At 47.0% G+C, this 27,083-nt stretch overlaps 1 protein-coding gene across 2 annotated transcripts in view; it reads right to left on the bottom strand.

Moving 5' to 3' along the window:
* The window catches only part of SRP54 (signal recognition particle 54), a 179,025-nt gene extending 155,306 nt beyond the window's left edge, over positions 1 to 23,719 (bottom strand). Inside the window, exons 1-9 of one of the 2 annotated variants that reach the window (XM_069209113.1) lie at positions 23,514 to 23,719; positions 12,200 to 12,307; positions 11,175 to 11,266; positions 8,956 to 9,040; positions 8,707 to 8,811; positions 5,119 to 5,185; positions 4,924 to 4,981; positions 3,435 to 3,585; positions 1,553 to 1,701 (exon numbers count right to left, since the gene is read on the bottom strand). In XM_069209113.1, coding sequence (XP_069065214.1) covers positions 1,553 to 1,701; positions 3,435 to 3,585; positions 4,924 to 4,981; positions 5,119 to 5,185; positions 8,707 to 8,811; positions 8,956 to 9,040; positions 11,175 to 11,266; positions 12,200 to 12,277 — 785 coding nt within the window. In that variant the 5' untranslated portion in view covers positions 12,278 to 12,307; positions 23,514 to 23,719. The remainder of the gene's footprint in view (positions 1 to 1,552; positions 1,702 to 3,434; positions 3,586 to 4,923; positions 4,982 to 5,118; positions 5,186 to 8,706; positions 8,812 to 8,955; positions 9,041 to 11,174; positions 11,267 to 12,199; positions 12,308 to 23,513) is intronic. The other variant, XM_069209114.1, reaches the window with a different exon arrangement.
* Between the last annotated feature and the right edge of the window lie 3,364 nt (positions 23,720 to 27,083).

Below are 27,083 nucleotides of genomic sequence, written 5' to 3'. Positions count from 1 at the left end.
TGGTCTGTATAGGGGTATTTATTGTGGCATTTGGGGCAGAAACGGAACGGGGTCCGTTCCATCGGCGTTCTTCAGCACGCGGTCGGGCCGACCAGGCCCCGACGGGGGATCGAAAAAACTACCCCCGAAGGGCACCGGAGCTCTTCGATCCTTCGACGCGGTGTTGAATCTAACTACGCCGATCCCGAACGCAACAATACCGACGAAAATCTTCCGAAATTAGCTATCTTTCCGTTCCGAAACTCGGAGCGACAGGAACACGTCCGAACCCGATGGCGGAAAAAAAACAATCGAAGATGGAGTCGACGCCCATGCGCAATGGAGACAAAAGGAGGAGTCACTCGGTCCCGTGACTCGAAAGACTTCTTCGAAGAAAAACAACTTGTAACACTCCGGCCCAACACCAGATGGCGAGCTATTGCAAAACATGCGTATCTACAGCGACAGATGCCATCGAACATATGTTTATCTAGCAAGAGGTGTATGCTCCACAACCGCATGTGCTGCATAAAGAATTTAGCACTTGCTTGAATGGAGTGTGCGACAAGGAGCGAGAGGTGACAATGTGGCGCATAGAACACCTAAACATGCCAATCAGCAGCTACCTGCTGAAAGTCTGTATCAGTGATACTCAAAGTTTGGCCCGGGCACTGCCTGGGGCCCTCCTGACCTTTACACGTGTGCTGCCTGGTCAACAGCAGCAGTGGGCTGCTGGTTACTGGAACAGGCTAGTTTTTTTTTTTTACAGGTTAACTGAAGTTAACGAAAGGATGTAACTAGGTTGTCCTGAACCACTTTACGTTAGAAACACCTTCATTTATGAAGACATCTTGCAGCAAAGTGTAAAAATATGATAACGTCTCTCCAGAATTCAAAATATGTATTTCACTAACATGCAGAACCATTTCATCTTAGTAAATCAGATTATAACAGTGCACTGAAGTTTTTTTTTTTTTAAAGTGATCATTTTGAAACATTAACTTAGATACATTTATTCGTCCCCTACCATGACAACAATGTCAGTAGGGAGTTAAGAGGCAAGCCATTTAAGTGATCCTTTGGGTGGCCTGGGTTCGTATTACACGAACAACATAGTTTATTAATTCAAACACAGGAGAAGGTTTTGGACAGCACGCATCCTGAAGTCCTGTATTTCGAGGTCCACCACCATGATGGCATCAACCCAACTCTCGGTCACAACACAAACCAACATTTTGACCCCCCCCGGAACATTTTTGCGAGTACCCATGGTCTGTACAAAATTTATCTACTGAACACAGTGTGCTGCAGAGGGGCCCGGAGCAGCAGCTATTGCACGGTTGATTTTATTTTCTTCAGCATGTTCAGAGTTTTCCTGCACATTTAGAGTGAGGTTTAAGTAGGTGAAAATCTATCTCACATTAGGAGATTCCAACAATATAGCACTTCTACCCCTATGAAAAGTACAATGTGTGAAAAACCATTTGAGTTCTACAGACCCTGCATCATGACTTCTAACCTGACAATTAAAAACACGCAAAATGCTCAGATTTGAACTACGGTTTACACTTACGCACTAAGAGCTCCACCACCTTTGGCGTGTCCATCCAGCTTTGTGACGATGACTGAAGCTACATCCACCTTGTCTTTGAAGGCCTTGGCCTGATTCTCGCAGGCCTGGCCAATGGAGGCGTCCATAACATACACTATGTTGTCAGGTTGCTGAAAGAGTTACAGAAGAAAACAGGATTCAGGTGACATTTTTTAGCAGAGTGCCTGAGAGGGGGCGATATTGCGGAAGAAATGGGCGATCTGTCACTGTAAGGGCAAAAGAGAACGACAGGCAATAGCGCTGCGGTGTAGAGAAAGGCCAATCAATGACAGAGCAAAAAAGGAGAGGAAGTATTACTACAAGAAAGAGTCTCTCGAGAGATGGCTTGTCACTAAAAGCAAAGCACAGAAGAGGCAGCAGTGGTGAGGGAGGGGTCAGTTGCTGATGCCCATCAAATGAGAGGGGTTGCTGGAAGTACAGTGGCACAGCACAGCTGCAAAAATGAGAGGCGTTTTGGAGGAGGCACAGTAAGTGTACATATAGACAAAATTTGCTATGTCACCGAACCGTGCCCATGAACACTGTAGATGTACAGTGGCACAATAGCACTAAGGAGCATAGGGCAGAGCAGTGGCTGTAGAGTGCCGAGTGTGCACCATAAACACGACAGCGTAGAGGGTGCAGTAAAGTGAAGCGCTCGGTCCATCTCTAACTATAAGCAGAGCAAACGTCGAAGGACAAAAAAAGTACAGTGGTTAGAGTATGGCCTGCTCACCATCCACACAGCTCAGTAGTAAAGAAGGTAGATGGACACAGATACTAGAGAGCAGAAGGTTAACATAAAATGATAAAGATTACCTCCCTGTAGGATCACCCAAAACGATAAAAGTGTAGTGCCACAGTCCAGGAGGTTGGAGAGGGACCAGTAAACCATCAGTCTGACCTCAGCTGTACTGATATTTCAGTGCCGTCCTCTCCTTGTACGCTCACAACCTCCCACTCGCAAAGCTTACCGGTACTACAGAACACAATGCACTCCTCCTACTCTTTAAAATACTGTCTTGTTCCTATAGCACAGGCCCTCCAGCAAAGCTGGAAATACCACTTACTAAAACATACGATAACTGGAATATAATGGGACCTGTAGTACAATGTCCAGTCCCTGTACTTTTGCCACAACCTTCTTGTTAAACATCCACTCTCCCTGCAATGGCATAAACCTGCTGCAACAAATCCTCTCCCCAGGATGTTCAGTCTCCTTACTAGCGGTCACCACCACTAACCCACCACTACCTTCCACCCCCAACCACAAGTATAGACTCTCTCCTATGATGCCCATTCGTCTTCTAGTAGCAAAGACCCGTCTTACAATAGCTACTATCCCTACCACAGTGCAGTCCCTCACAAATGCCCACTCCCATTCCAACAGCACGGACTACCTCCTACAGCAGCTGTTCTCTCTAGCATACGTGCCACCCTCCTCAGACATGCACTTCCTCTAATATAGAGAGGCCCCATTCCGCAATGCCCACTTTCCCAATTACAGCGAGTACACAACTGTTAGGCATAGAACCCTTACAAAAAGACTTTTCGATTAACCTTCTCCAACACCTTGGAATCCACAACATCAGTAGCAGAAACAGGCCTTATGTTCATCTAGTTTAGGCCTCATTCTCCCGGTGGAGGGACTGCTCTGCTCTCTTCGACCTACAAGGCCAGCGTGCCCTACAGCTGCAAATTTCAGGCTGGTGTTTGGAGCAGTCAAGAGGCACAGCTCTGCTGTCCCAAGGCCAGCACCTAGACGTATCAGAGGGATTGCTCTGCTGCCCCATGTTGGTCTCCTCTTTGGCGTGTTAACCTCAGGGTAAGCTTTGCTGTCCATTATGTGCACCCATGCCCTTACTATTGCATTGGACACTTGCAGCATTTCTTCAAACAGCGAGTCCTCCTGCTTGTGTCGGCCGCTGGTGTCCACAATGAGGATCTCAAAGTTCTCGTTCTTAAATTTCTCCACACCTTCAGATGCTATTATGACGGGGTCCATCTCCGTGTAGCTGTGCGAGAGTGAAAGATACAGCTCTGGTTAATAACAACACTTCAAGACCACACATATTACTCCACACATCTAGGGAGAATGTCTCACACCTATCACCATTACCACACGTAGCTCACACATCTGTACCACCCTGTGTGCTGGACAAATACCACATATGTAGAGCTCAGACTTCACCAGCCACGTACATGGAGACCAAACATTCAAACACTTACTGCCCAAGAAAGTCAAGGAGACAAACACCATCATCAATGGAAGTTGTGCACTCCCACTCAATGCCTGAGACCACAAAATACTGCTCTGAAGTCTACAATCATCATTTGCACATAGAATTTAGGCACCACCAGCATTACTTACTGCACATACAACACTACAAGTTCAAAATACAGAAGGTTCAAGGACCGCATTCTTGGGAACTGCCTTAGCACTATCTGAGAGGAGACAGCAAGTCTTCATCTTAAAACATTCTTTCAGTAGCTCTCATCCCAGGTAAACAATTCAGAGAGCAGTTTTAATACATTTATGTAGAACATTTCCCAAAAAACAAGAATTTCTTCATGCCTCCCGAACCGCAGATTGTTAATCTTCTGAGAAATTACTTGAAATATTGCTAGGGGATCGGTTAACTCACAGAGGAGGTGCTTTGATAGCACTCCAAAAACACACACTAGGTAAGCCTTCAATATGCCATGTTTCATTGTCAGCAAAACAAAACACACGAGGCAGAACTGATATGTGTTCCAGAAGCTCTATGACCGGTGAGGCAGAACGAGTTTAAAAGGAAACTCATAGTACCACAGTACATAAAGGAGATGCTAGACTAAGTTTGCCTGCAGTCTGTGTGCTGGGGCAAAATCGAAGCAGATCATTCGAACTGAAGGGAAGACAGGAAATCAGGGAGAATTAAAGGAGACCAGAAAATTGTTGGAGAGACCTTGTGGGGCAAACAAAACAAATGTCAGCTATACCATGGTGTTAAAATTTACATCTACAAGAAGAAAAAAATCTGTAAGATATCCGCCTATTGCTTTTTAGCTATAAGAAATGCAAAGGAAATCTAATGTTTCTCATCAGGGCTCAGGATTGTATTTGAAAATGAATCTGGACACAATTTTAAAAGTTGCCTATGAAATGAGGAGATGGAGCACTAGGAATAGATGGCATTAGCAATTTACACCAGAACAGTGTTACCTACAGTTAATTGTTGCTAAATATTAAACTAAAATATTTCTCTCTACTTGGAAATCAATCAATATGTTGCAACCAATCACTAAATCTGGAAAACAAAGTGAAACTAGGGCAAAGGCATTTTATCACCAGTAGAGTAAAATCTACACACCTGCCGTAGAAGGGTATCCGTGCTTTTGTGGCATTCTGCTTCAGCTGATCAAAGGCACCTGAAAAATAGAAGAAGAAAAAAATGAATGAATAAAATAATCAGTGAGAAAAGCAGGGACATTCTATGTTCTGGATAGCAAGGCTGAGCAGCAGAGGTTGATGCGGGGATGAAGTACGGTCAGGGCAAAAAGATCACCTGCTCGGAAGGTGTCGGCACAGATGAGGCAGGTTTTCCAGCCTTTCCTCTGGTAGTAGTACGCCAGCTATGGGAAGAGAAAGCAGAGGCCCGGGGCATGATTAGCAACTCCCCTACCACTCAACAACAAACATGCATACTCAAGGCACAGAGGAGCCAGCGCATCAGTCAGCTGCTTACCAATAAAAAAAATAAAACAGAACAGAGACGATGCCCAGCGTTGCTTCTGCTCACCCTATACTACGGTTAATCATTTAAACCCCAAGCAATGATAAAGTAAAACCATCCAAGTTATACTGAAAAAGGAAACCGAGAACAGCAAGAGAAAGGATTAGAAATGAAAGATTTTAAAATCTCAAAATCTCATAAATGTGAGGGGGGAAACCTAATCTACTGCAAATAGCAGGCAGAAGAAGCCTAGGCTTAGTTCCTATAGCAAGAGCAGTAATGCCTAGACTTCCACAACTGGAACAGCCCATCTCATGAAATGCTAAGTTTTAAATCACTTCAGTGCACCAGCCCTATATTTCAAGGAAATGTAGGTAAAGAAGGGCAGCTGACTAGAGCCAGGCTCATAAAAAGGAAAGATAAAGGGCCAGGCGTGTGTTGAGACAAGGCACTCGAGAGAAGGCAATCTGATCTGAATTAGTGCATGCATGTTCTATTCAGATTCGAGGTCGCCCTCCTATAGAAGCCTTGATCTCAAACCTATCCCCAGTGAAAGTAGGTACCAACCCTGGGCCAAATGAGCAGCCCTCACAAACAAGTACAACACAACTTTAATCAACTGTAGAAAGATGGCATGGGGGGTGGCACATTTCCAAGGACTTCCTTACTACCACCAACCAGGAAGCAGCCTGAACTCACTTATCTAAAGTTAATCTTTCTGAAACGTGGTCAATCGAACAATTTTAATCCTATGAATTATACTCAATCTGTAAGAGATGCACATGCCACACTACTGACCACTTTGTCAATTTGTACCTAATTTACCTTTCCTCGCAGGACACTATGAAGCAATTTCAGATATTTGGTTTCCGCTCTAAAAGTTGAATCCATCCTAGTCTGTCATTAGAGGGATGTTCTAAGTTTAATGGCAGTGTGTAGTAAGTTTGCATGCTTCAAACAGATTTCAATATTTCAAAAGCTGGTTCAACAACGTTATAGTCCGAATTCTGTAACAGTTCTAGTAGGTAGATAATCAGCACTTTACAAAGTGAGGCCCTCATCTGGCCCCTTCATCCTGGTTTCACTGGCACTTCTACAGGAAAATGGAACTCAGGACACCAGCTGTAACTGGTTGTGGTCAGGAGATGAGCATCAGACTAATGCAGGCAGGTTCCTTATTGCTGGAAGATGGCCATCAGAACACAAACAAGGAGGGTGTTAAGGGAACACTTTGGTTTAATCAATTTTGAAAAGGGCTAGATTCTGAAGAGCAAACTTTTAAGTGATTGCCTAAAGTGCACTGTAATGGTAGGAAACTGGTTTTCCTGCCCAGAGCTCACAACCCACCCTTGACTTCTTAAGAAGTCTTTTCTACTTGCATTGACAAAACCAAGGCCTGTTACAGGACCATCTTGTAAAAGTCATCCTCATGACCAGATTACTGCGACCATTCATCAGCGCATGAATACTTGAAAGTATACTCAATTATTCAGGTTCGAGGACCCCTGAAAAGTAGGAAGGGGCATGGGTAAGCCTTCCTCAATAAAAGGTGTGCACTCCTACACACTGAGTGGGCGAGAAAACAAAAGACTACCCTGAGCGTAAAGTAACTCCCCCTGACTTTTTGGAAAGGTCAGAGGTGCACTGACAAAGGTCTTCTATAAGAATTTACGCTCCAGTACTCGCCCCCCCTGAAGAAAGGCAAGCATCATTCTGGACGTCAACCTGGCCTCCCTCAGCACGGCCTTTGGCAAACCCATTCTAAGTAGATGCCTCTTCCTCTACTTCAAAGAACAATCCCCTCTAGTTGGTCACACCACCTACTGTACCCGCCTTGATGCCAGGAACCATGCTGTGCCAAGAAAGACCTACATAAAAAGACCTTTTACCCTGGGCCCGTCGTTGGGGGATGGGTTAATACCCAGTCAGCCCGCTGATCTTGGATTACTGTGCAGATCTGAGCCTAACAAAAGTAAAATATGTTCATTTGTGTTAGCCAATTACATGCCATGTTTCACGGCAAAAAGGCATGCAGTGGGAAGGTGGTTGGCAGTTTCCACTGCCCAGAGGTTAAATTATGCAAGCTATCCATCAAAAAACATGCAGAAAGATACACTTTTTTATGCCCCACTTGAATCAAGCCTCAAGGTGCTGCCCATTTTGAGGTACAAGCTCATAATATTTCTCAAATTTATAAAAAGCTAATTTGGTCATATAAATTCCCTTGACACGACTTGTATCCAAAACACCAAGGGCCCCTCAACTATCACAAGGGAAGCAAGTCCATGAATTTATTCTGCAAGGAGGTTTGTTGGTGGAACCTGTGAGGTTTTGAAACACCAAACTCCACAGCACTGAGACTGTGCAAGTCTCCTTTGAAGTTGAGCGCCTGAGAAACAGGATCTCTGCCTTAAAAGTGTTTTTTATTAAATTGGGAAAACTCCAGCTTTTCTGCATGCGAACTGCTAATAGCTAGGAGGCCATGTCAGTAATCTTGAATTTACGGCCTGATTTAGAATTTGGTGAATGGGGTTACTCCATAAAAAACATGACGGATATCCCGTCCGCCATATTACAATCACCACAGCACATAATGGAATCGTAATACGGCAGATAGGATATTCGTCATGTTTGTGACAGAGTAACTCCACCCGCCAGGCTCTAAATCAGGCCCCTAGTCCTGTACTGGTCAGCATTGTGGAAAGAGCATTGCTTATAATTTGCCTTTTCCAACATTCCTCGATTGTCACATAGTTCCAAACTGATGACAATCCGCCCTATGAAGCCTTTACTGCTTGATCTTGCTTCTGTCGAGACGCAAGTCCTGAGAAGATGCTTCTGAAATCAGTTGGAGATCATCACTTGGCAGAAGTACAATACTGTTCAGGGCCCAGAACACAAGAGGCAACGGAGAGTTACTCATCACAGAGCTGTCTCTGAACTACGTAAGTGGAGAAAACGAAGGAAGCAGGGGCTGCAAAACCGGTAGGAGGCACTCTGTCGAAGAGCCCTGGTGAAAGCATTATGAAAAGCTTACAGACAACACACAGATCTATTTTTGGAAATTTCTCCTAATAAAAACGAGGTTACGAAGATGAGATGCATTTTAAAAAAAAAACGTTTTGGGGTGCTTCTTCATGATATCAGGCACATGCAAACATCTCAATCTTAAGAGGTTCTGGCTGTGGGGGGGATCTGACTTTTTAATTCCTTTTTTTCGTGAAGGAGGCTGGGGACTGTTCCTGCCGAACAGTGTTCTGCTCAATACAGATTGTGACAATAAGATAATTATATATATATAATTATTTTTTTTACTTGGGTAGCGCATGCCCCATTTTTCTAAATGTTGCCCTCAAACCCATCTGACATTCCCAAAGTAATAATTTCCCACACCTTGTACATCTTCTGAGCAGGCCTTACCTTTGAACAAGTTGTGGTCTTCCCGCTCCCCTGCAGCCCCACAAACATGATGATGTTCTGTTTTCCTTTAGTGGGGGTCCAGGCTTTTACCCCTGGGTCGACAAGCTGGGGGCAAAAAGGAAAAACAAAAAAACGTAAAGATGCAGAGCTCAAGTTGAAGTTTCAAAGACCACTGTGCCAGCACTTACCCTCCCCCATAAGCTACACAGCGGCATGCCTTACGCATCATCAATGATCAATTACATATACCTTAACAAGCTCTTTGAAGACTGCATGCTGAATCATTTTGCGCTTGTTGAGGCCGGATGCCATTTCCTCCAAATCAATTGCAGATCTAAAAAAGAAATATGATTTTCATTGATGGCAGTTTGTTCAAACAAACATTTTTACTGGTGACTAGTCCATGTACCAGTAAATATACCCCCAGCGGCACTGAAGAACAGACTACGCCAGTTGGGGAAATTTGGCAACAGATATTAAGTTACCTAGCTGCTGGAATAGAAGCGGTATGATTGAGGTATGCTGTAGTTTTAAACCAAGCACTGGAATACCAAGGACTACTACAGGGAAGACCAAGATGCCTCTTTATAGCTGGTGTAGGTCAGTAGCAGAAAAGAGAGGACTGCAGGGCGGGGTGAATTAACAGAGCTGTGAATGGGCCAGAGAGCTAACATAATGAAGGTGTCGCAAGATAGGGAATGAGGTGCAATGGCATTTATATATGGGCACGGTGGTGGGCTGGGTAGCACTGATCGAGATGTGCTTGGGTCTCAGTAATAGGAATGAATGGGGGCAGGATCAGGGCTGAGGGCAGTGAGAGCTCAGCAATAGAAGAGCCAGGAATGCTTCATGTGAGCCTGGTGATGCCCACGTCACACCGACTTCCAGCCATCGAAAAATTAACCTGTTCAACACCCCCCCCCCGTCCCTCCCCCTGCTTCTTCCCTAAACCACACAAATCATTTTGCCTCCTATCGGCTTCTGTTGATACAACACTTCATTTTTTGCCGATTCAGCACCACAACTGAGGCCCAGAGCAATATGGACAGAAATAGTCGTGGCTTAAACCCAGGGAACTGAGCGCACAGGCCTTCTGCTCGCCATAACCTACCTCTACAGGATGGGGTCTTACTTCACCTGCATCTAGAGAGCTTCTCTACTAGGCAAAAAGAGGGAAACATCTTACTAAATGGTACAGTGGCGTTGTAAGGTGCACCTAGCCAGAGTTCCCCACTTCTGTAAAATGAAGTATCTGCCAATCCAATACAATAAGAAAGGAGCATGGGAAGGTAGTTTACTTCACGGTATCCTGTGCCCTAACACGACAAACACGATTTGCACTTCAGTACTTTGATTTAAACTCCTCACAATCAAGTCAGACCTTGATGGGCCACGCTAACATTTTTTCACTATGCATATTCAACACTCTATAATCCAAATAATCTACAGGGACACTCACCCCTGATGTTTGTGTTTTATTTCACACATATAGACAGAAGATTAGTTCATCCTGATGCTGTATAGTGCCCTATCTGCACAGAACTGCTTGAACTGGTTTTGCATTAAAAGCAAAAGTATCAGCTCTGTAGAGGTACGCAACTGATTCTTGTAAAGCAAATGGAATATTACATTCCAATTGGCAATTAATCAACACAAGCTGGTAGTTGCATGGCTCTCAGCTCAAGCCATATTCACAGACAGTGAGCAGTGTTCTGCCAATTGACAGTGATGCACACAACTAACAACGTTCTGTATCTTTTTATATATTTCCTTTTACGTGCTGTGTTAACACCCACATATGCAATTCTGAATGTACTAACCATGCTGCATTGGCGTGTACTGAGAGAAAGGATGTATATACTGGGTTTACATGAATTTTAGCTTTTAGCTGCAACTGACGTTTCCAGTGAGAGGCCTGGTCAGCTGAAAGGAGAATTTTCTTCGATTCTGCACCCTGAGGACTTGAGAAAACTGTGGGTTCAGGATTTATTTTGAAAAACTACACATAAATGAAATACATTTTCGAAGCGGCAGAGCTATCCACATACTTCTCACTAATGGAGATAGCTCTCTACCCAGGGAGAGGCTACTACGTAGGAACAATACTTGGGATTCCTACTTCTGAATGGTCACGTCACAGCGCCTTTGTGGGAAGGGGATAATGTGAAATGAATGTATAAGGCTGCTTCTTTTCTCAGCTCACCAACCACATCATATATCATCAAATGTGTTGTTCCTTCTGCTGTAATGCTCGGAGACTACACTGTGATGGGCCTTCAACAGAGAAGAGTGAAGCACACTGCCACAGCAAACCCACCTTGTGCCACAAACACTCAGACACAGTGCTCTCGAGCGCAGAAGGTCTATGGCCTCAAACACACACAAAGCATGTATACCCTACACTCTCCTACACATACCAAGCATGTCCATCTGACCTCTCCCATCCACATTTCAGTGTAGACACTTACTTGACATTTTCTCTGAGCTGCTTCACCAGCTTAATGTTGACATCTGCTTCTAAGAGGGCCGTGCAGACCTCCTTGAGCATCGCCCCCAGCACCTGCAGAAACAACATGTGAAACAACAGGCTGCAAATACTGCAACAGCAGGAGTAATAAATGGCAGAATCTTACATTTAAATGAAAATGTACAATGCCCATGAAACTCTACATGGACTATAACCATGGGGACACAAGGGCACCAAGTTCATTCTGTGCTCAACATAATGCAGGAACGATGGTTGCCACCCTCCCCCCCCTCCAAAACCAAGGGGAGCCCCCAGAAAACAGAGCTGAAGATACAAGACTAGGCTTTACGAAACCCGACTCACAAAGGAGGTTTTACACTTAAGGATGTGTGGAGAGCAGCAAGAAAGTCAGGGAGAGACCCAAACACTTTTTTTAGGGAGCAATTAAGGGTAAATCCTTTGATTGAGATGCTGGGTTTTCTGGGAAAGATCACATGGGCTAATGAAAAGGTCCTAGGTTTTGAGAGACCACCCAGGCTAGGAGAGAGTGAGAGGCCCCAGGGGTTTGGGGAAAACAAATTGTGCTTAATAGAAATATATTTTGTCAATTTCACTGCTTAACATCGAGAGGACTTCTACTGAAAACCAATAACCAATATTACGACATGGGCATTATGAAGAGCACACTCAATAGACCAGAAATGCACAGACAGTACAGTTCCAGGCATTCTTAAAATATGACCTGTTCAAGGCCCAGCGTTACACAAAGAAACAATGCACCGCAACCCAAGAACATTTCAGTCTCTGGCTTTAGATTTATTGACAAGGGCAGACTGAGGTCCTAGTATTGTTCGGCAGGAGGAACGATTGAGGCATTGACAGTTCACTACCCTTGGGCACTATCTTTATACGAAGGAGCCCGAGTAGTGTGTGGCGACTGCATATCAAGAACAGACCGCATGCCAAAGGTAAGATGCCGCTGGATGTGAAAACAGTCACCAAATATCATCCCTTTTCAGTGATTACCTCTTCATTGATAATGGTAGCATTGCTCAGGGAGCGCAGCGCGGAGGTGATCTTCCGCCCTAGATCAGCCAACACCATCTTGCCTGCTTCTTAGTCACTCACGCTAGTCTGGTGGGGAGAAAAATATATATATGTATCATTCAGTGTCAGTAAAACATATAATTGTTTCATGCCCGTGGGCTCGGATAAAATGATAGAAGTTTCAACAGTATGTTCATGCTCGTTTGTAAAAAAAAAAAAAAAAAGTAACTTAGGCAATCCCTATGAACAACGACAAGTATCCTATCCCACAGCATACAGTTCTGCACATAGCTGCCTCCCCCAGTACCCACTCTACAAGGCCATTCCCTGGCTTGCCATCATGTAAACCAACTTCTGCGCGGTCCAGCACTAGAGCTCATGTTTCCAATAGGCCCAGAGCTCTGAACTTAGGAGGGAATTCACCCTGCATGGGTAATGATGTGAAATAATCAATAACCAGCCCCAGGTTTATTCAAAAGTCTCACGCGTCTGTTCCTGGGATAGTTTTTCCAAACACCACTGCCAGCAATTCCATCTTGGGGAACCCCTGCCCCCACCATATCTAAAACTTGGGAAGAGCCACGATCAGTGCTGCACTCCCCTCCCTCAAGACAGCTACCTTCCCAGAAAGCCTGAAACACCTCAAAGTCATTACCCTCTTCAAAAAACCCTGAGCCGACCCTGAAGTACTCAGCAACAACCAACACATCTTGTATCGCCCCTTGCCGGGGAAAGTCACTGAGAACACCATCAAAAGACAACTCCTGGACCACCTAGAACATAACAAATTCATGGACAACTTGCAACCAGGATTCTGAAACAACCACGGCAACGAAAAAGCTCTCATTGTTGCCCCAGGTGACATGGCACCAGCCTCAACCGTAGATAGGCAGCCACCCTCATCCTCCTTGACCTCTCCGCCACTTTCAAACCCATTTCCCACCACACACTCATCGCCAGACTACACACCGTGAGAACACTACGACCAGCACTCAGATAGCTTGCTTCCTCTCTGGAACACGACGTGTCAGGAACATGCCATTCACATCAGAACCCAGCTAATTTTCTCCCCTCTCAGGTGACACAGCCACTACCAAGACAAACTTCTGACAATGCATGACCAGTGTGGCTAACTGGAAGAAAGAGAACTGCCTCAAGCATGACACCGACAAAACTGAGGTGCTGATCTTTGGGAATAGGAGCTCACCTTGGGACTTCACCTGGAGGCCCAGCGAACTCTCACTCACACACACCCCAACCTAGGCCTCATCCTGGACACCAACCTCACTATGAAATCCCAGGTCAGTGCCATCACCTCCTCATGCTTCTACATACTCTGCATGCTACATAAAACCTTCAAGTGGCTCCCGTTGGACCCCAGATATATCATCACACAGACGTTAATCACAAGCAGATTGAACTACACCAAAGCACTCTACGCAGTCATCCCAACCCCTATTCTTCACAGACTTCAAACCATCCAAAATGCTGCAGCCAGATTTGGCCTCGACCTCCTGAGCTGATCCTACACCATACCACTCCTTGGAGCTCCACTGGCTCCCCATCTAAAAACTCTGGTAGTTCAAACTTCATACAGACTCATTCACATCACAGGACCGCATCCCTCAATCACAGACTTCACTTCCACAACCCACCAGACAACTTGGCACAGCATCACTCACTCGCACCCCACAACACCCACAGAAGCAGAACAGGAGGTCAATCATTCTCCTACCAAGTGGCCAAATCCTGGAATGACCTAATACAACACATCAGGGACTTCTTGCAGAATTCAAAAAGAGAGGAGCTGAAGACCTGGCTTTTCAATTAGTCTTTTTGCAAGACGATTGAGACTCCCTGTACTCAGGTCCATCCTCACCACACACCTACTCAGCATCTGGATACCCTAACAGGTGACAAGCAGCACTGCACAAATCCACCTTACCTTATAGTTGAGACCCCCCTACCACTAATATACTATAAAAAGCAAATTTCAGTAGTTGATATGTGTTCGTTCAGGCATGCGTCTCTAGAAACCCCCGCCCACCCAAAAGATGGAACATATCAGATTGCCAATAGAACTCCTAGATTTACTCAATCATCCTGGTATAGTAGATAGATATATAGAGGGAACAAGAAGGTGAAAAACCCAAGCACATGGATTCTATAGCAAGTAGACAGTTGTCAAAAAGAAATAGTCCAGAGGAATAGGAGAGATGCACTGATATTCGATAAATTAGGAGGATTTTGTCTACCACTATTTTTGGATGTGACATGTGCCCAAGGTGGGAATAGATCGCCGAGACCTTCTGTGGGGGTTTCAGAGCTGAGACCCTTCAAGATTTGAACATGTACATGACCAACAATCTCTATACGTTGATGACAATTGGAACTTCCCTGCCTTGAGAGCAAACAAATGTTAAGCAATCATTGATGCAGGGAGTATGAGTAAGGTATTTGCGGGTGAGTGCACAGATTATGGGCCTCGTGAGTTAGGGAGACTTTGGTGTGGAGTTACGGGGTTTGGGAGTGGAAGAGTAAAATCTATATTACTAGGCAGTATAAACGAGCCAAAGTCAGGCATTCCTTTTTGTTTCCCCCTGAAATGGGCAGTAACTGCTCTGACAGAGTGAATTAACAATTTAACCTAAAAACCTCAGTTAAAAAAAAAAAAAAAAAAGCTGACATTATCTGCCTACTCTAAGCAGGCGGAAAGTGTCAGTTGAGTGCTGGGTCGGTGGTGGTGGGAGGAATGAAATGCAGGCCATGCTCGTCCCGGTCTGGGGAAAGCATGGTCTGCTTCCCCGGACTGCTGCAGGGGGGAGCCAGGGCTGGAAAACAGTGTTGCTGCACGCAGCCCTTGCTTGTAGTAACTCTGATAGTTCCATGCTCCGAGACACTTGACTATCGGGTTTAGAGTTTTCAGACCCGACATTTCTGGGCCAAGACAGTCAAAATTGCCACATACCTGACAAAGACTTATTGCTCTGGGGCTATATATATGTTCTGTGTGTGTGAAATACTGAAAGATTACTTGATTAATATGGTACAACATTTACAGAAGACCGGTAGAAGTGGTGAAACATTAAAAAAAATGTATGTTGGGAATACAGCGAAGACAAAAGACAAGGAAATGAGAAACAATATCTTGCCATTTCCTTACTCCTTGCAAACAGATGCATTGCCATACACATTGGATGCTGAACAGGGAACCAACATTTGTGGTGGAGAAAAGGTTTGAACGCAGGGATGTTAGTCGAAGAAATAAGTATGAAAAATTATGAATAGATAAGAAAGTAGTTGAAGACATATTGGAAAGGAAATGAACAACAGGTTATTGGTTACATGGGATACAGACATCAAATTATCTTATTGAAATGATAAATAGGAGTGCAGAAGTGTACTTTAAAGGAATGTCTTAATAGGCTAATTGTTGTAGAAGACAAAGCAATTTGTGGATTCGAAACTAAACTACCAGGTTCTGAAGTTCACTCTTCTATAATGAAAAATAATAGAACTGTATCATAACAACCATGAAGTATAATGGTGCCCGTCAAGGATGAGCTTAGCAACATTAAAACCAATGACAGACTTAGTTGACATTTTTTCAAATATTCTATCAAGACTTAAAGATGAGTGAAATTGCAGACTGATTACACCAAAACAGACAAGTATCTCAAACCTTTCCAGCCATACCTATGTAATTGGCCAATGCCAACTACGTACCAGACTAAATTTCATCATTCAACAATCCATCTGGCACTTCATTCAAATAAATAGGTGATAGCACTCTTTCCAACACCATATCGCCAGAGTCCCCCGATTCCAGCTAGAATTAACTTATGCTTTTTTACAGACAAAACAAAAGCTATAACAGACAACATACTACCTACCATGAGACAAATCACTTCATTCTAAAACCTTGGCTTCACAGGTCATCTTGGTTGCCCTAGATTATAGAAGCTCTCTAAGTTCAGACATCTGAAAGCCACTGACTATGTCTAAGAACCCATTGCAGCATTATAATAAAAGCTCATTTCTATCCTTTTGAGAATGCCTGCCTCTTGATAATCAAAACATCACTCACAAAAAGGCTTCCTAACGAAAGGCCAGAGCAAGCCCATTCTACAAAAAGAAGAGAATCTAGACTTCAGAATTCTCAAAATCTACAGACCTATCATAAACTTCTTGGGTCTTGGCAAAGTGACTGAATGCTGCAGGTCTAATCAATTAACCGAATCTGACAATTTTCCTTTAGTCTGGATTTATATTATCGATGGAGGAGACTCCCGATTTCTGTTATCGCCGGATCTCAAAAGCTTGACCTGTCGATCATCATAGGCTACTGAAAGAACCTGAACACAAAACAGGCCTCCAGGATCAGAATCCAAGATGGTTATTTTCCTATCTCTTCAACCATCGCCATCTGGTACAAAATTGTACACATCTCTTCTGCATGTAATATGGGATGAAGAGTCCCTTAAGGATCAACACAGGCTTTTTAACCCCCATCTGCAATATCTGTCCTAAAAGTTACAAGAGAATGGTGTTTACATCCAATACTGAAATGACCAGCATCACTTTGGAAAGAAAGAAAAAAAAAAGAGGGAGTGCCTGAATGAAATCCTCACTCTTAAATCATACCTCAAAAGAGCACAGCATTTGATGTTTAGCAACTTCCTCATACTAAACACCCAAAAGACCAAACCAAAGTTTATGCTCGCTAACCCAAGGAACAAAGACAAATTTATTATCACACATGTGAATGAACTCTCTTTTGATAGCTTCCACCCAACCTTCTCATCTGTGAAATCTCTTGGTTTAATTACTGACAATCATTTAACTTTAGTATCTCTCATCTGTAAATTGGCCCAATGCACAAATAGTTTGTTCCTGCCCTGAGAAAAAGTCAAACCTCATCCAACTTCTGGACTAACTAAGAAGTGCATACATTAAAGGCACACGCCCGAACATATAAAGTTCTTATACAGTCCGCGTGTAAGCTTCAAATTTATTTTCTGCCACTTCCACCACTTTTCTTGATTCACATCAGTGCAATAATCCTTCACATCAGGCAACTGTAGTAGCCAAGCTCTAGCCAACATGTGTTTCATCGACTGGGATATAACCCACTGATTTTGCCTGGCTAGCATGGGTGACATTTGGACAAAGATGAACGTCTTTGCTTGAGGGTGGATGTCCCCAAGTTTCCTTGTCTATACCCTTCCCAAAATTCATAAGGGGAGAGCAATGGTCTCTGGGACTGGGGAACCTATGGAGAGACTCCAAGTTTGTGAATTTGCTTTTACATACAACATCACATATGCTGTCACATATGTGTGGGATAACAATGCATGCAACAGTACGTAACTCATATCTCAGAGCGGATGCAAATCAGTTTTGGCCTCCAATTTAAGGACTAGTGGATCCCAACATTCCCTACCCACATCAGTAATACCTCTGGCTCAAAGCAAGCAGAGATGGCGTGCCTCTGCTTTAGCCCAAGTTAACAAGTCTTCTAACAATTGGAATATAACCAGAGGGGTCGAGGATTTTCACGCCATGGCAACCCTGTGTTTAAAGAAGACAAAAGCAAAATCAATGAACCTGTGAAGGTATTTATCCCCCCCTTTTTTTGGGGGGTGGGGGGGTGAATGCCCAATAGACAAGAGGTAGGTATTATGGGTAGGGGATGGCTGGTCAGGTCCGATACTAGCTCCGTAATCTTGTGTCAGGCGGTTTGTAACACCGGGCACTCCCACACCATATGGCAAAATCCAGCTATGGGTAAAGTGCAGCGTGGGCATCCCGGGCTTTGTGTGGGGTACATGCAGTGGATGCGATGAGGGTCCAGATATGCATGATTTATATAATTGAATTGTGTGAATCTGAACCTAACATTGCAGGATATCCCCTTTACAGTCTGCAACACCTTGCTCCATTCCACAGTGGTTAGTGGCTGCGACAATGACACATTCCACCCCTCATGTGCCATCTGTAGTGGGCTAACTATGGATTTATGTAATGAGGCATATAGGGTGGTAATAGCGTGCTGTGTGCTCCTAGACAACAAAATAATATGAAATGCATGAGATGTGGGTGGTTCTGCGTCCACTACACCAAAGAGGTCACGCATGACCTGTATTATAACATAATAAGTAAGAAATTGTCCGGGTGCGATATTGTGTCCAGTGATAATGTCCTGGAATGACCTAAGTGTGCACTCCGAAAATAAATTACCAAACGGGTAATCCCTTTTTCAGTCCATTGGAAGTAAAATTCAGACCAAACTAACTAACCTTATAACCCTAAAAAACAAGGAAAAGAAAATACAATACATCATCTCTCACGATGCTGAAAAGGCCTTTGACACAGACTAATGGACATATATTTTCTAAACTCAAAAACGGAAAGGCTTAGAAGAAAAAAATAATTTAGCTTAATAAACTTCTCCACTATAGACCTACAGATTACTTGTTAATTAACGTAAAAATTGTCAAGCAAGTTACCTTGCAAGGGGGAAGTCTCCAAGGACACCCTCGCCCCCTCCACCATTCAATCCCTCAAACCTTTTCACACTGGGATCCAAAACAGCAGGAAATCAAACAAAAAAAGTCTAGCCTTTGTGGGTGACATTCTCCTCTGGATCACTAACCCCGAGTTCTGAATTCCAGTAATCTTAGGCTTGGTTAACCTTTGTAACGCAATTTTGAGTTATAAAGTAAATAAGTAAGGGCAAAAGCTGAGGTCTTCTCTCTAAGCAAATGCCTAAAACATCACCTCCACTAATTCAGCTTTCAATACAGACCCACTTTTCTTACATGCTCTGGAGATAGCTTAATTACATTCATGGATTATTTCAAGAACAACCAGAAAGACATTATTCAACATGTGGGTAAAAAACATGAGTGTACATATTAACCTCTTCTAGTGCCCAAGACTAGAAATCACCAAATTAAAGCACACCACCAACATACGTATCTTATACATCCAATTCCCTTTCCACCCAACATCGCTGTGGGAAACTAATAAGATTCTTAGAAAAAATACTTAATTTCTTCAAAATTCAGTGGCTCACACAGACATAACATAACCCAAATATAACCAAGAACCCAGTTTCATTAAACCCACGACAACAAACGAATTCCTTCATCATGGACTACTTCTCTGAACAACAGCATATTAGAACACTAACAATATGGTTTGCATGATGGATCCAAACATTTTATTGTAGCACGTTACTTGTCCTCCATTGAACAAAATATGACGTGCTCGAGGGAGGATGAGGTCTGCTGCAATCATTTAACCAAAGGATATTGTGAGGAGCCAATAACAATACTGCCATATAGTGCTGGTAAAAAAATAACTTCAGCGTGGCCTAGATTTCATTCTTATTCATGGTCCATGCATTTTGGCTTTAAAAAAAATACTGCAGTCACAAATCAGGAGCCTGTGAACTGGGTTCTCCGTGGTCATAGGAATAGCCCCACTTGGTCATAAGTAGGAACACAGAACGAACTTTCCCAAAGGTGTACAGCAGGAGGTAGGGTATAAATTCATAGCTGCTTGCTGCTATGCAGGCAGGCAGCAGACTTGCTGCTACACTACACTGTGAAAGAATTTGATGCAAAGTGTAGACAACGGGTTGTGAGGGGTTCTCGTCTGGAATCAGTACAGGTTTGGGGCAAGAGGGAAAAAAAATTCTCTCTCTACAGGTAAAGGCCGAAGGAGGACATAGGGGGCTGCTGTCATGAGGAAAGAGAGCAGAAGTTCAGCACAGAGATCAGCTGCACTCGGAAGAGGACACAACGTAGCTAAATGTGGGGATTATGTAATAATTTACGCAGTCATTAAAGTGGATGGTCCTTTATTCCAGCAGTAGGTTCCGGTACTGTGGTAATAGTAGTAGTAATAACGTAACAACTCCCAGCACTCCAGCTCCAGCCTGCTTCCTCCTCCAGCTTTTCCGTTTCTTCCCCACTCCACCTAGAATGCTCCTTCCTCTACATTCCATTCCCCACTTATAAGCTTATCACTACACATCTCCCCCTTACACATCCTCACAAATAATACACACACAAAACTAAATAATACTTATTTACAATTAAAAATGTTCCTAATAATAATCCCCTACCAATTTCCTAATAGTCCCCTAATGAACACTTTTAACCACTCTTAATTTTGCACAAGTTTCCCATACTCCACTCTCTTCCATCATCCAACTTAACCACACTGTTATACACCTTTACCACCCTTTGTGGCTTTGAAAACTTGCTTTCACCCTTCTTCACTACGCCAAACCTTTTCACTGCCACCCAATCACCAACTTCCACATCAATCTTCTTCACCCTTCTCCTAGTGTCATATCTTAATTTGTTACGCTCCTGATCTAATACTTTCATTCTCATCCTTCCTTGATCAACCCACACTTGATTCTTTTCACATAACCACCAAGGAGATTCCTTTGTTGCTGGCTCCCTACCTTTAAGAGCAACAAATGGTGACTCCCCTGTTACCGAATGCGGCGTCACTATGTGCCCACAACATTCTGTTCAATTCCATTCTCCAATCTAGTCCATTCGCCAAAGAAAGTTTAATATTTTCCATAATAATTCGATTCACCCTCTCCACCAATCCGTTAGCTTGCGGATGGAACAGCGCAACTTTCTCGTGTTTAATTCCTAATCCAGTCAGAAACTCCTTCATGCTTGCTGACACCAATTGCATGCCATTGTCAGTAACCAGAACTCTCGGCACACCTTCCTCCAAAAACACTTCCTTGAGAAACCCTATAACATTACTAGTTGTGATTTGTTCCAAACTCTTAACTATGGTAATCTACCAAAATGACAAGAAATCGATTCCTCCTACCCAATTTATCCACCGGGCCTATAAAGTCTAAGGCTAACTTCTCCCACGGTTGTGTTGGGAACTGTACACATCCCAAAGGTGGTCGCCATTTATGTAATAATTTACGCAGTCATTAAAGTGGATGGTCCTTTATTCCAGCAGTAGGTTCCTGTACAGCGGTAATAGTAGTAGTAATAACGTAACAACTCCCAGCCTGCTTCCTCCTCCAGCTTTTCCGTTTCTTCCCCACTCCACCTAGAATGCTCCTTCCTCTACATTCCATTCCCCACTTATAAGCTTATCACTACAGGGTACATTAGAGAGGCTCCACCGGCAGTAAGGGCTGAGCAGTGAAGTAGAGGCGACTATAGAAGCTCCCCTGAGACTAGAACATGGAGGGGTAACAGTGGCAGTACATTATAGTAGCTCCCCTAGGAGCAGGGGCGTAGGGGAGATGACTGGGGTTGAGGCACGGTATGGATGCTCTGCTGGGAGGGGGCACTGAGGGGTAACAGTGGTAGTACATTATAGACGCTCCACTAGGACTAGGGTCATAGAGCAGATCACGGGGGTACAGTACAAACGCTGCTGTAGAAGGGGTGCACATGGGGGATCTCTGGTGGGGGTATACTACAGAAGCTGCTGTAGGAGAAGGGGTGCAGGGCAGGTCACTGGGGTGCGGGTACACACAGGAAGCTCGTTTGGAATGAGGAGCAGAGATCACCTCTGAGGTCGGGGTGGACCAGGGAAGCTCCTCCGAGAGGACACGGCTGATCACTCCCCCAGGATGGGCCGGGCGCGGGGAGCAGCTGTACCCAGAGGGCGCCGGCAGCAGGTGCCCCTCGGCCTGGGAGCTGGAGGACAGCTCCGGGGGGAGACGAGACCCTGGGGGCAGGGGTGAGGGGACAGGGGCAGGAGAGGCAGCCCCCGGGGTGAGGGGACAGGGGCAGGAGAGGCAGCCTCCGGGGTGAGGGGACAGGGCCCCCGGGGTGGGGGGGGCAGGAGAGGCAGCCCCCGGGGTGGGGGGGGCAGGAGAGGCAGCCCCCGGGGTGGGGGCGGCAGGAGAGGCAGCCCCCGGGGTGGGGGCGGCAGGAGAGGCAGCCCCCGGGGTGGGGGGGGCAGGAGAGGCAGCCCCCGGGGTGAGGGGGGCAGGAGAGGCAGCCCCCGGGGTGAGGGGGGCAGGAGAGGCAGCCCCCGGGGTGGGGGGGGCAGGAGAGGCAGCCCCCGGGGTGAGGGGGGCAGGAGAGGCAGCCCCCGGGGTGAGGGGGGCAGGAGAGGCAGCCCCCGGGGTGAGGGAGGCAGGAGAGGCAGCCCCCGGGGTGAGGGAGGGGGGCAGGAGAGGCAGCCCCCGGGGTGAGGGAGGGGGGCAGGAGAGGCAGCCCCCGGGGTGAGGGAGGGGGGCAGGAGAGGCAGCCCCCGGGGTGAGGGAGGGGGGCAGGAGAGGCAGCCCCCGGGGTGAGGGAGGGGGGCAGGAGAGGCAGCCCCCGGGGTGAGGGAGGGGGGCAGGAGAGGCAGCCCCCGGGGTGAGGGAGGGGGGCAGGAGAGGCAGCCCCCGGGGTGAGGGGACAGGGCAGGAGAGGCAGCCCCCGGGGTGAGGGGACAGGGCAGGAGAGGCAGCCCCCGGGGTGAGGGGACAGGGCAGGAGAGGCAGCCCCCGGGGTGAGGGGACAGGGCAGGAGAGGCAGCCCCCGGGGTGAGGGGACAGGGCAGGAGAGGCAGCCCCCGGGGTGAGGGGGGCAGGAGAGGCAGCCCCCGGGGTGGGGGGGGCAGGAGAGGCAGCCCCCGGGGTGGGGGGGGCAGGAGAGGCAGCCCCCGGGGTGAGGGGGGCAGGAGAGGCAGCCCCCGGGGTGGGGGGGGCAGGAGAGGCAGCCCCCGGGGTGAGGGAGGGGGGCAGGAGAGGCAGCCCCCGGGGTGGGGGGGGCAGGAGAGGCAGCCCCCGGGGTGGGGGGGGCAGGAGAGGCAGCCCCCGGGGTGGGGGGGGCAGGAGAGGCAGCCCCCGGGGTGAGGGGGGCAGGAGAGGCAGCCCCCGGGGTGAGGGGGGCAGGAGAGGCAGCCCCCGGGGTGGGGGGGGCAGGAGAGGCAGCCCCCGGGGTGGGGGGGGCAGGAGAGGCAGCCCCCGGGGTGGGGGGGGCAGGAGAGGCAGCCCCCGGGGTGAGGGGGGCAGGAGAGGCAGCCCCCGGGGTGAGGGGGGCAGGAGAGGCAGCCCCCGGGGTGGGGGGGGCAGGAGAGGCAGCCCCCGGGGTGAGGGGGGCAGGAGAGGCAGCCCCCGGGGTGAGGGGACAGGGCAGGAGAGGCAGCTCCCCGGGAGGAGGGGACGGGGCAGGCGCTCCCCCGGGGGAGGCTCGCAGGTGAACAGCTGTCGGCTCGGGGAGCCCCGGCAGGAGAGAATCCCCCCCCCCCCTCTCGCTGGGTCGGTTGTACATGTGACCGGGCCGGTACTCACCACACTCTCCCCTCCCCTGGAGCCGGTGCTCGGCCTCTTCCCCGCTCCTCCGCCCCCTCCGCTCTCCGCCTGTCTCTGTGTCTTCAGCGCTAACGTCACCATAAGCAGGTAACCTCTGACCTGCCGGCCTGACATCCACTTCCGGGTCACCGACTGCGGGGCCCCTGCACGTATAACAGTGCTTTGCCTGGCGCTGATGAGCATGCGCAGTGCTGCCGAGCGCAGTCCTTTCTCTCTCTCTAGTAGCAGAGCTCTCCCCTGCCCTACAGCCACAAGACAGCGCTCTGCCTGGCTCAGGTGGGCATGCGCAGCGCTGCCGCGCGCTGTCCTTTCTTTGTGTTTAGTAGCAGAGCTCTTCTCCCCCCCCCCCCCACGCCCTACAGCCCCGCCTCTGTGACTAATCCAGTCCAGACTACAGAGAGAAACAAGCATTGGCAAAAGCAGTAAATATTGACTTGATCTGCTGCCTCTAGCAATGCTTGTTGCCAATGATGGGCAACATTGCCAAACAAGCATTGGTAAATCCAATAGATCTCGCCTATGCAACAGCTATTGGCTTTGCAAATGTGTTCTAGCCATGTTCTACACAAGCGTGGCTGCTGTATGCATGGCTAAAGTTAGTGGCACACAGAAGAGTGGCGTGGAGTGTCATAGAGTGGAATGGCAAAGACTGGAGTAGTGTGTTGCAGAGTGCAGTGGCAGTAAGTGTTATGTATTGGACTGGCATAGAGGGGATTCACGTAGCGTGGTGTACACTAAAGTGACATAGAGTGTTGTAAAGTGCAGTGACAGAGATTGTCATGTATTGGACTTGCATAGAGGGAACTCATATAGGGTGGCGTACAGTGAAGTGCCAGAGTAGAGTGCTGTAGAGTTCAATGTTGCAGAATAGAGTACTGTAGAGTGCAGTGTGTAGAGTGGAATGGCGTTGAGTACAGTGGTGTAGAGTAGAGTTCAGTAACATAGAGTAGAGTGGACTGGTGTAGAATGCATTGGCATAGAGTGTTTTAGACTACAGTGACATAGAGTGCAGCAACAGATTTCAGCGACGTATAATGCAGGAACGCAGAATGCAGTGGATTAGAGTGGTATATAGTAGAGTGCAGTGGTGCAGAACGGAGTGGTGCAGAGTACAGTACAGTGGCACAGAGTACAGTGGCATAGAATAGAGTAGTGTAGAGTAGAGTGCAGTAGCATAGAGTGGTGCAGAGTGGCACAGAGTAGAGTGATGCAGAGTGCAGTAGTGTAGGCTACAGTGATGCAGAATGGAGCAAAATAGGGTGCAGTTGTACAGAGTAGAGTGGCATAAAGTTCAGTAGCAGAGAGTGCATTGTTCCATAGTAGAGTGGCATTCGCACTGGATGTTGGAGGTTGACCCTCTATGCAGTGTGCAAAACCAACCACACGTTGGTTTCCAGAGGTAAAAATGAGACCACCTTATGCTCCAATTGTTAAGGTAGCTGGTCAAGCAGTTAGGCTAATCCAGGAAATGTGCTAAGCATTTGCTGTACTCACAAATCCAATCACGCACCACACACACTCAATGAATAACTCAAGACCAGAATTTATAAAAAAACACTTCAGACTTTTATATACATTTTAAGACCAAGACCTCTAGAATACGTTAAGTACTTTTCAAGTTATGACTATTTGAAGTTTTAGCAAAGTTAGTATCCCTGTGCGTAATTACGCACCATTGTAATCAATGCACAGTCACATTTAAAAATGCATTAAAAATTACACAGTTGAGTTACCAGTCTTTTTTCTTGCAGGGTGGCCGGAGGGGTCAGTGGGCACACTGTGCCAGCTGGAGAGTCTGGGGCGGCTTCCGGTTCCGGCGGGAGCAGTGTTAGAGAGTTCTTGGCACAGGCACAGGGCCACCTGGAGGGGCCACTTGGAAAAGGAGCTGGTTTGCAGATTTAAAGATGGTACCTTGGGGTCCCCTTGGGCTGTTGAGGATGCAAGGGGTTGGGGACCTGGGGCACACAGCAGATCCTGCGATACAAGGCCCAGGATGGCCAGGTGCAGGGCATTTTGGAGGTCTTGGATGCTGTGTACTACGGAATCCACTGGAGCTGGAGGTAAGTCTCTTTGAGGGCAGATTACAGGACAACGGGGGCACTCTGGTCGGAGGTCCGGGGTGTTCCTGAATTCCCTCGACTAGGGCTTCCTCCTGATCCTTTTTCAGCTCTGGGGGAGCTGTTTTTCTGCTGGTCCAACGTTAGCTGACCAGTACCCGGGGAATTGGTGTATCTCGGCCACTAGGGGGGCGCAGTGCCACCAAACTAGGCACGGATATGGGTCACGTTCGGGTGGTCGTCGGTGTGTTGTTGAGTCCAGCTGTGACTTACGGTTGTGGAGATATCAGCAATTCAGTGAAGTGACCCTCAATGGTTTGTTGGTCCTTTGGAGGTTTCTTGATTTGTTTGAGTGGTGCCTCCACTCAGGAGGGAGATTTAGGGTATTTGGGAAGCCTGGAGGTCCTCTGGGGCTTTTGAGGTCTAGTGGTCAGTTCCTCCACAGTGGTGGTTGTTGGGACTCTGGTGCAGCAAGCAGGTGTCTTGGAGCCTCCTCTGGTGCAGCAGGTCCTCAGTTTTCATCCTGGCGGGTTCTTTGGTGCTGTCTTCTTTCTTCCTCTTCAATCTAAATTCCTGGTCTAGGGGAGCCCACTAAATTCAGTATTCAATAGTTTTAGGTGGAACGTGGTAGTGTCGAATGGGACACTTACCCTTGGGTGGCTACACCCACTACAGTGACCACTTCCTGTGGGAAGGGTCACTTCCCTAAACCTGATTGGCTATTTTCCTCCATTCCAAGATGGAGAAAAATGAGATAGAGGGTCCACTTCGCATGCAAGCCCTTAGAGGTGGTGCATGCTCAGTGAGGCCACTCCTCCTACCCTTTGTCTGGTTTCCCACCTTTGCTCACACCCAAAGTGGGGGTTTGCAAGGGGGGAAGCCCTCTGCTGCTATCAGCAGGCCTGGGGGTTCGAGTTTCAGGAGCTGGAGCCCTTTGAAGCTCACCAACAGGGTGTTGCACATTCCTGAGGGAGGGGGTGTTACCTCTTCCACCCAGGAAGGGCATTGTCTTACAAACCAGAGAGCCATGGCTCTCCCCAGGTTTGTATACTGGTCGTCTGGAGTGGCAGGCTGGGTGGAACCAGTCAGCAACTATGCCAGTTAGAGTTAGCTTTTTCAGGGAGCACCTCTAAGGTGACCCCTGGGTATATTTAGGGATAAATCCAATACTGGTACCAGTTTGGATTGACTATTCTGAGTTGTTTAATACCAAACAACCCAGGGTGCAGAGTAGCCATCATGTAACTGGGAAACTCGTGTTTGCCAGTGCCCAGTACATGTATGTAAAACGGCTGCTCTGTTCACTCACTATGTCTTGGGTATGTCAAGGACACAGTGGGGACATATTGCTCATGCAGCTATGCCCTCACACATAGTATGGTGCACCCTGCCTTAGGTCTGGAAGGCCTGGAGAGGGATGACTTACCCATAATATATGCAGTGTAGGGTGGACAGGGCACACAGAGGGTGTGCCATGTTGAGTTTGTCTTTT

Source organism: Pleurodeles waltl, chromosome 9, assembly GCF_031143425.1.
Source record: "Pleurodeles waltl isolate 20211129_DDA chromosome 9, aPleWal1.hap1.20221129, whole genome shotgun sequence".
In the NCBI taxonomy this organism is placed as follows: domain Eukaryota; kingdom Metazoa; phylum Chordata; class Amphibia; order Caudata; family Salamandridae; genus Pleurodeles; species Pleurodeles waltl.
Note: the sequence above shows the minus strand (reverse complement) of the source record. Positions and strands in the feature narration are given on the sequence as shown.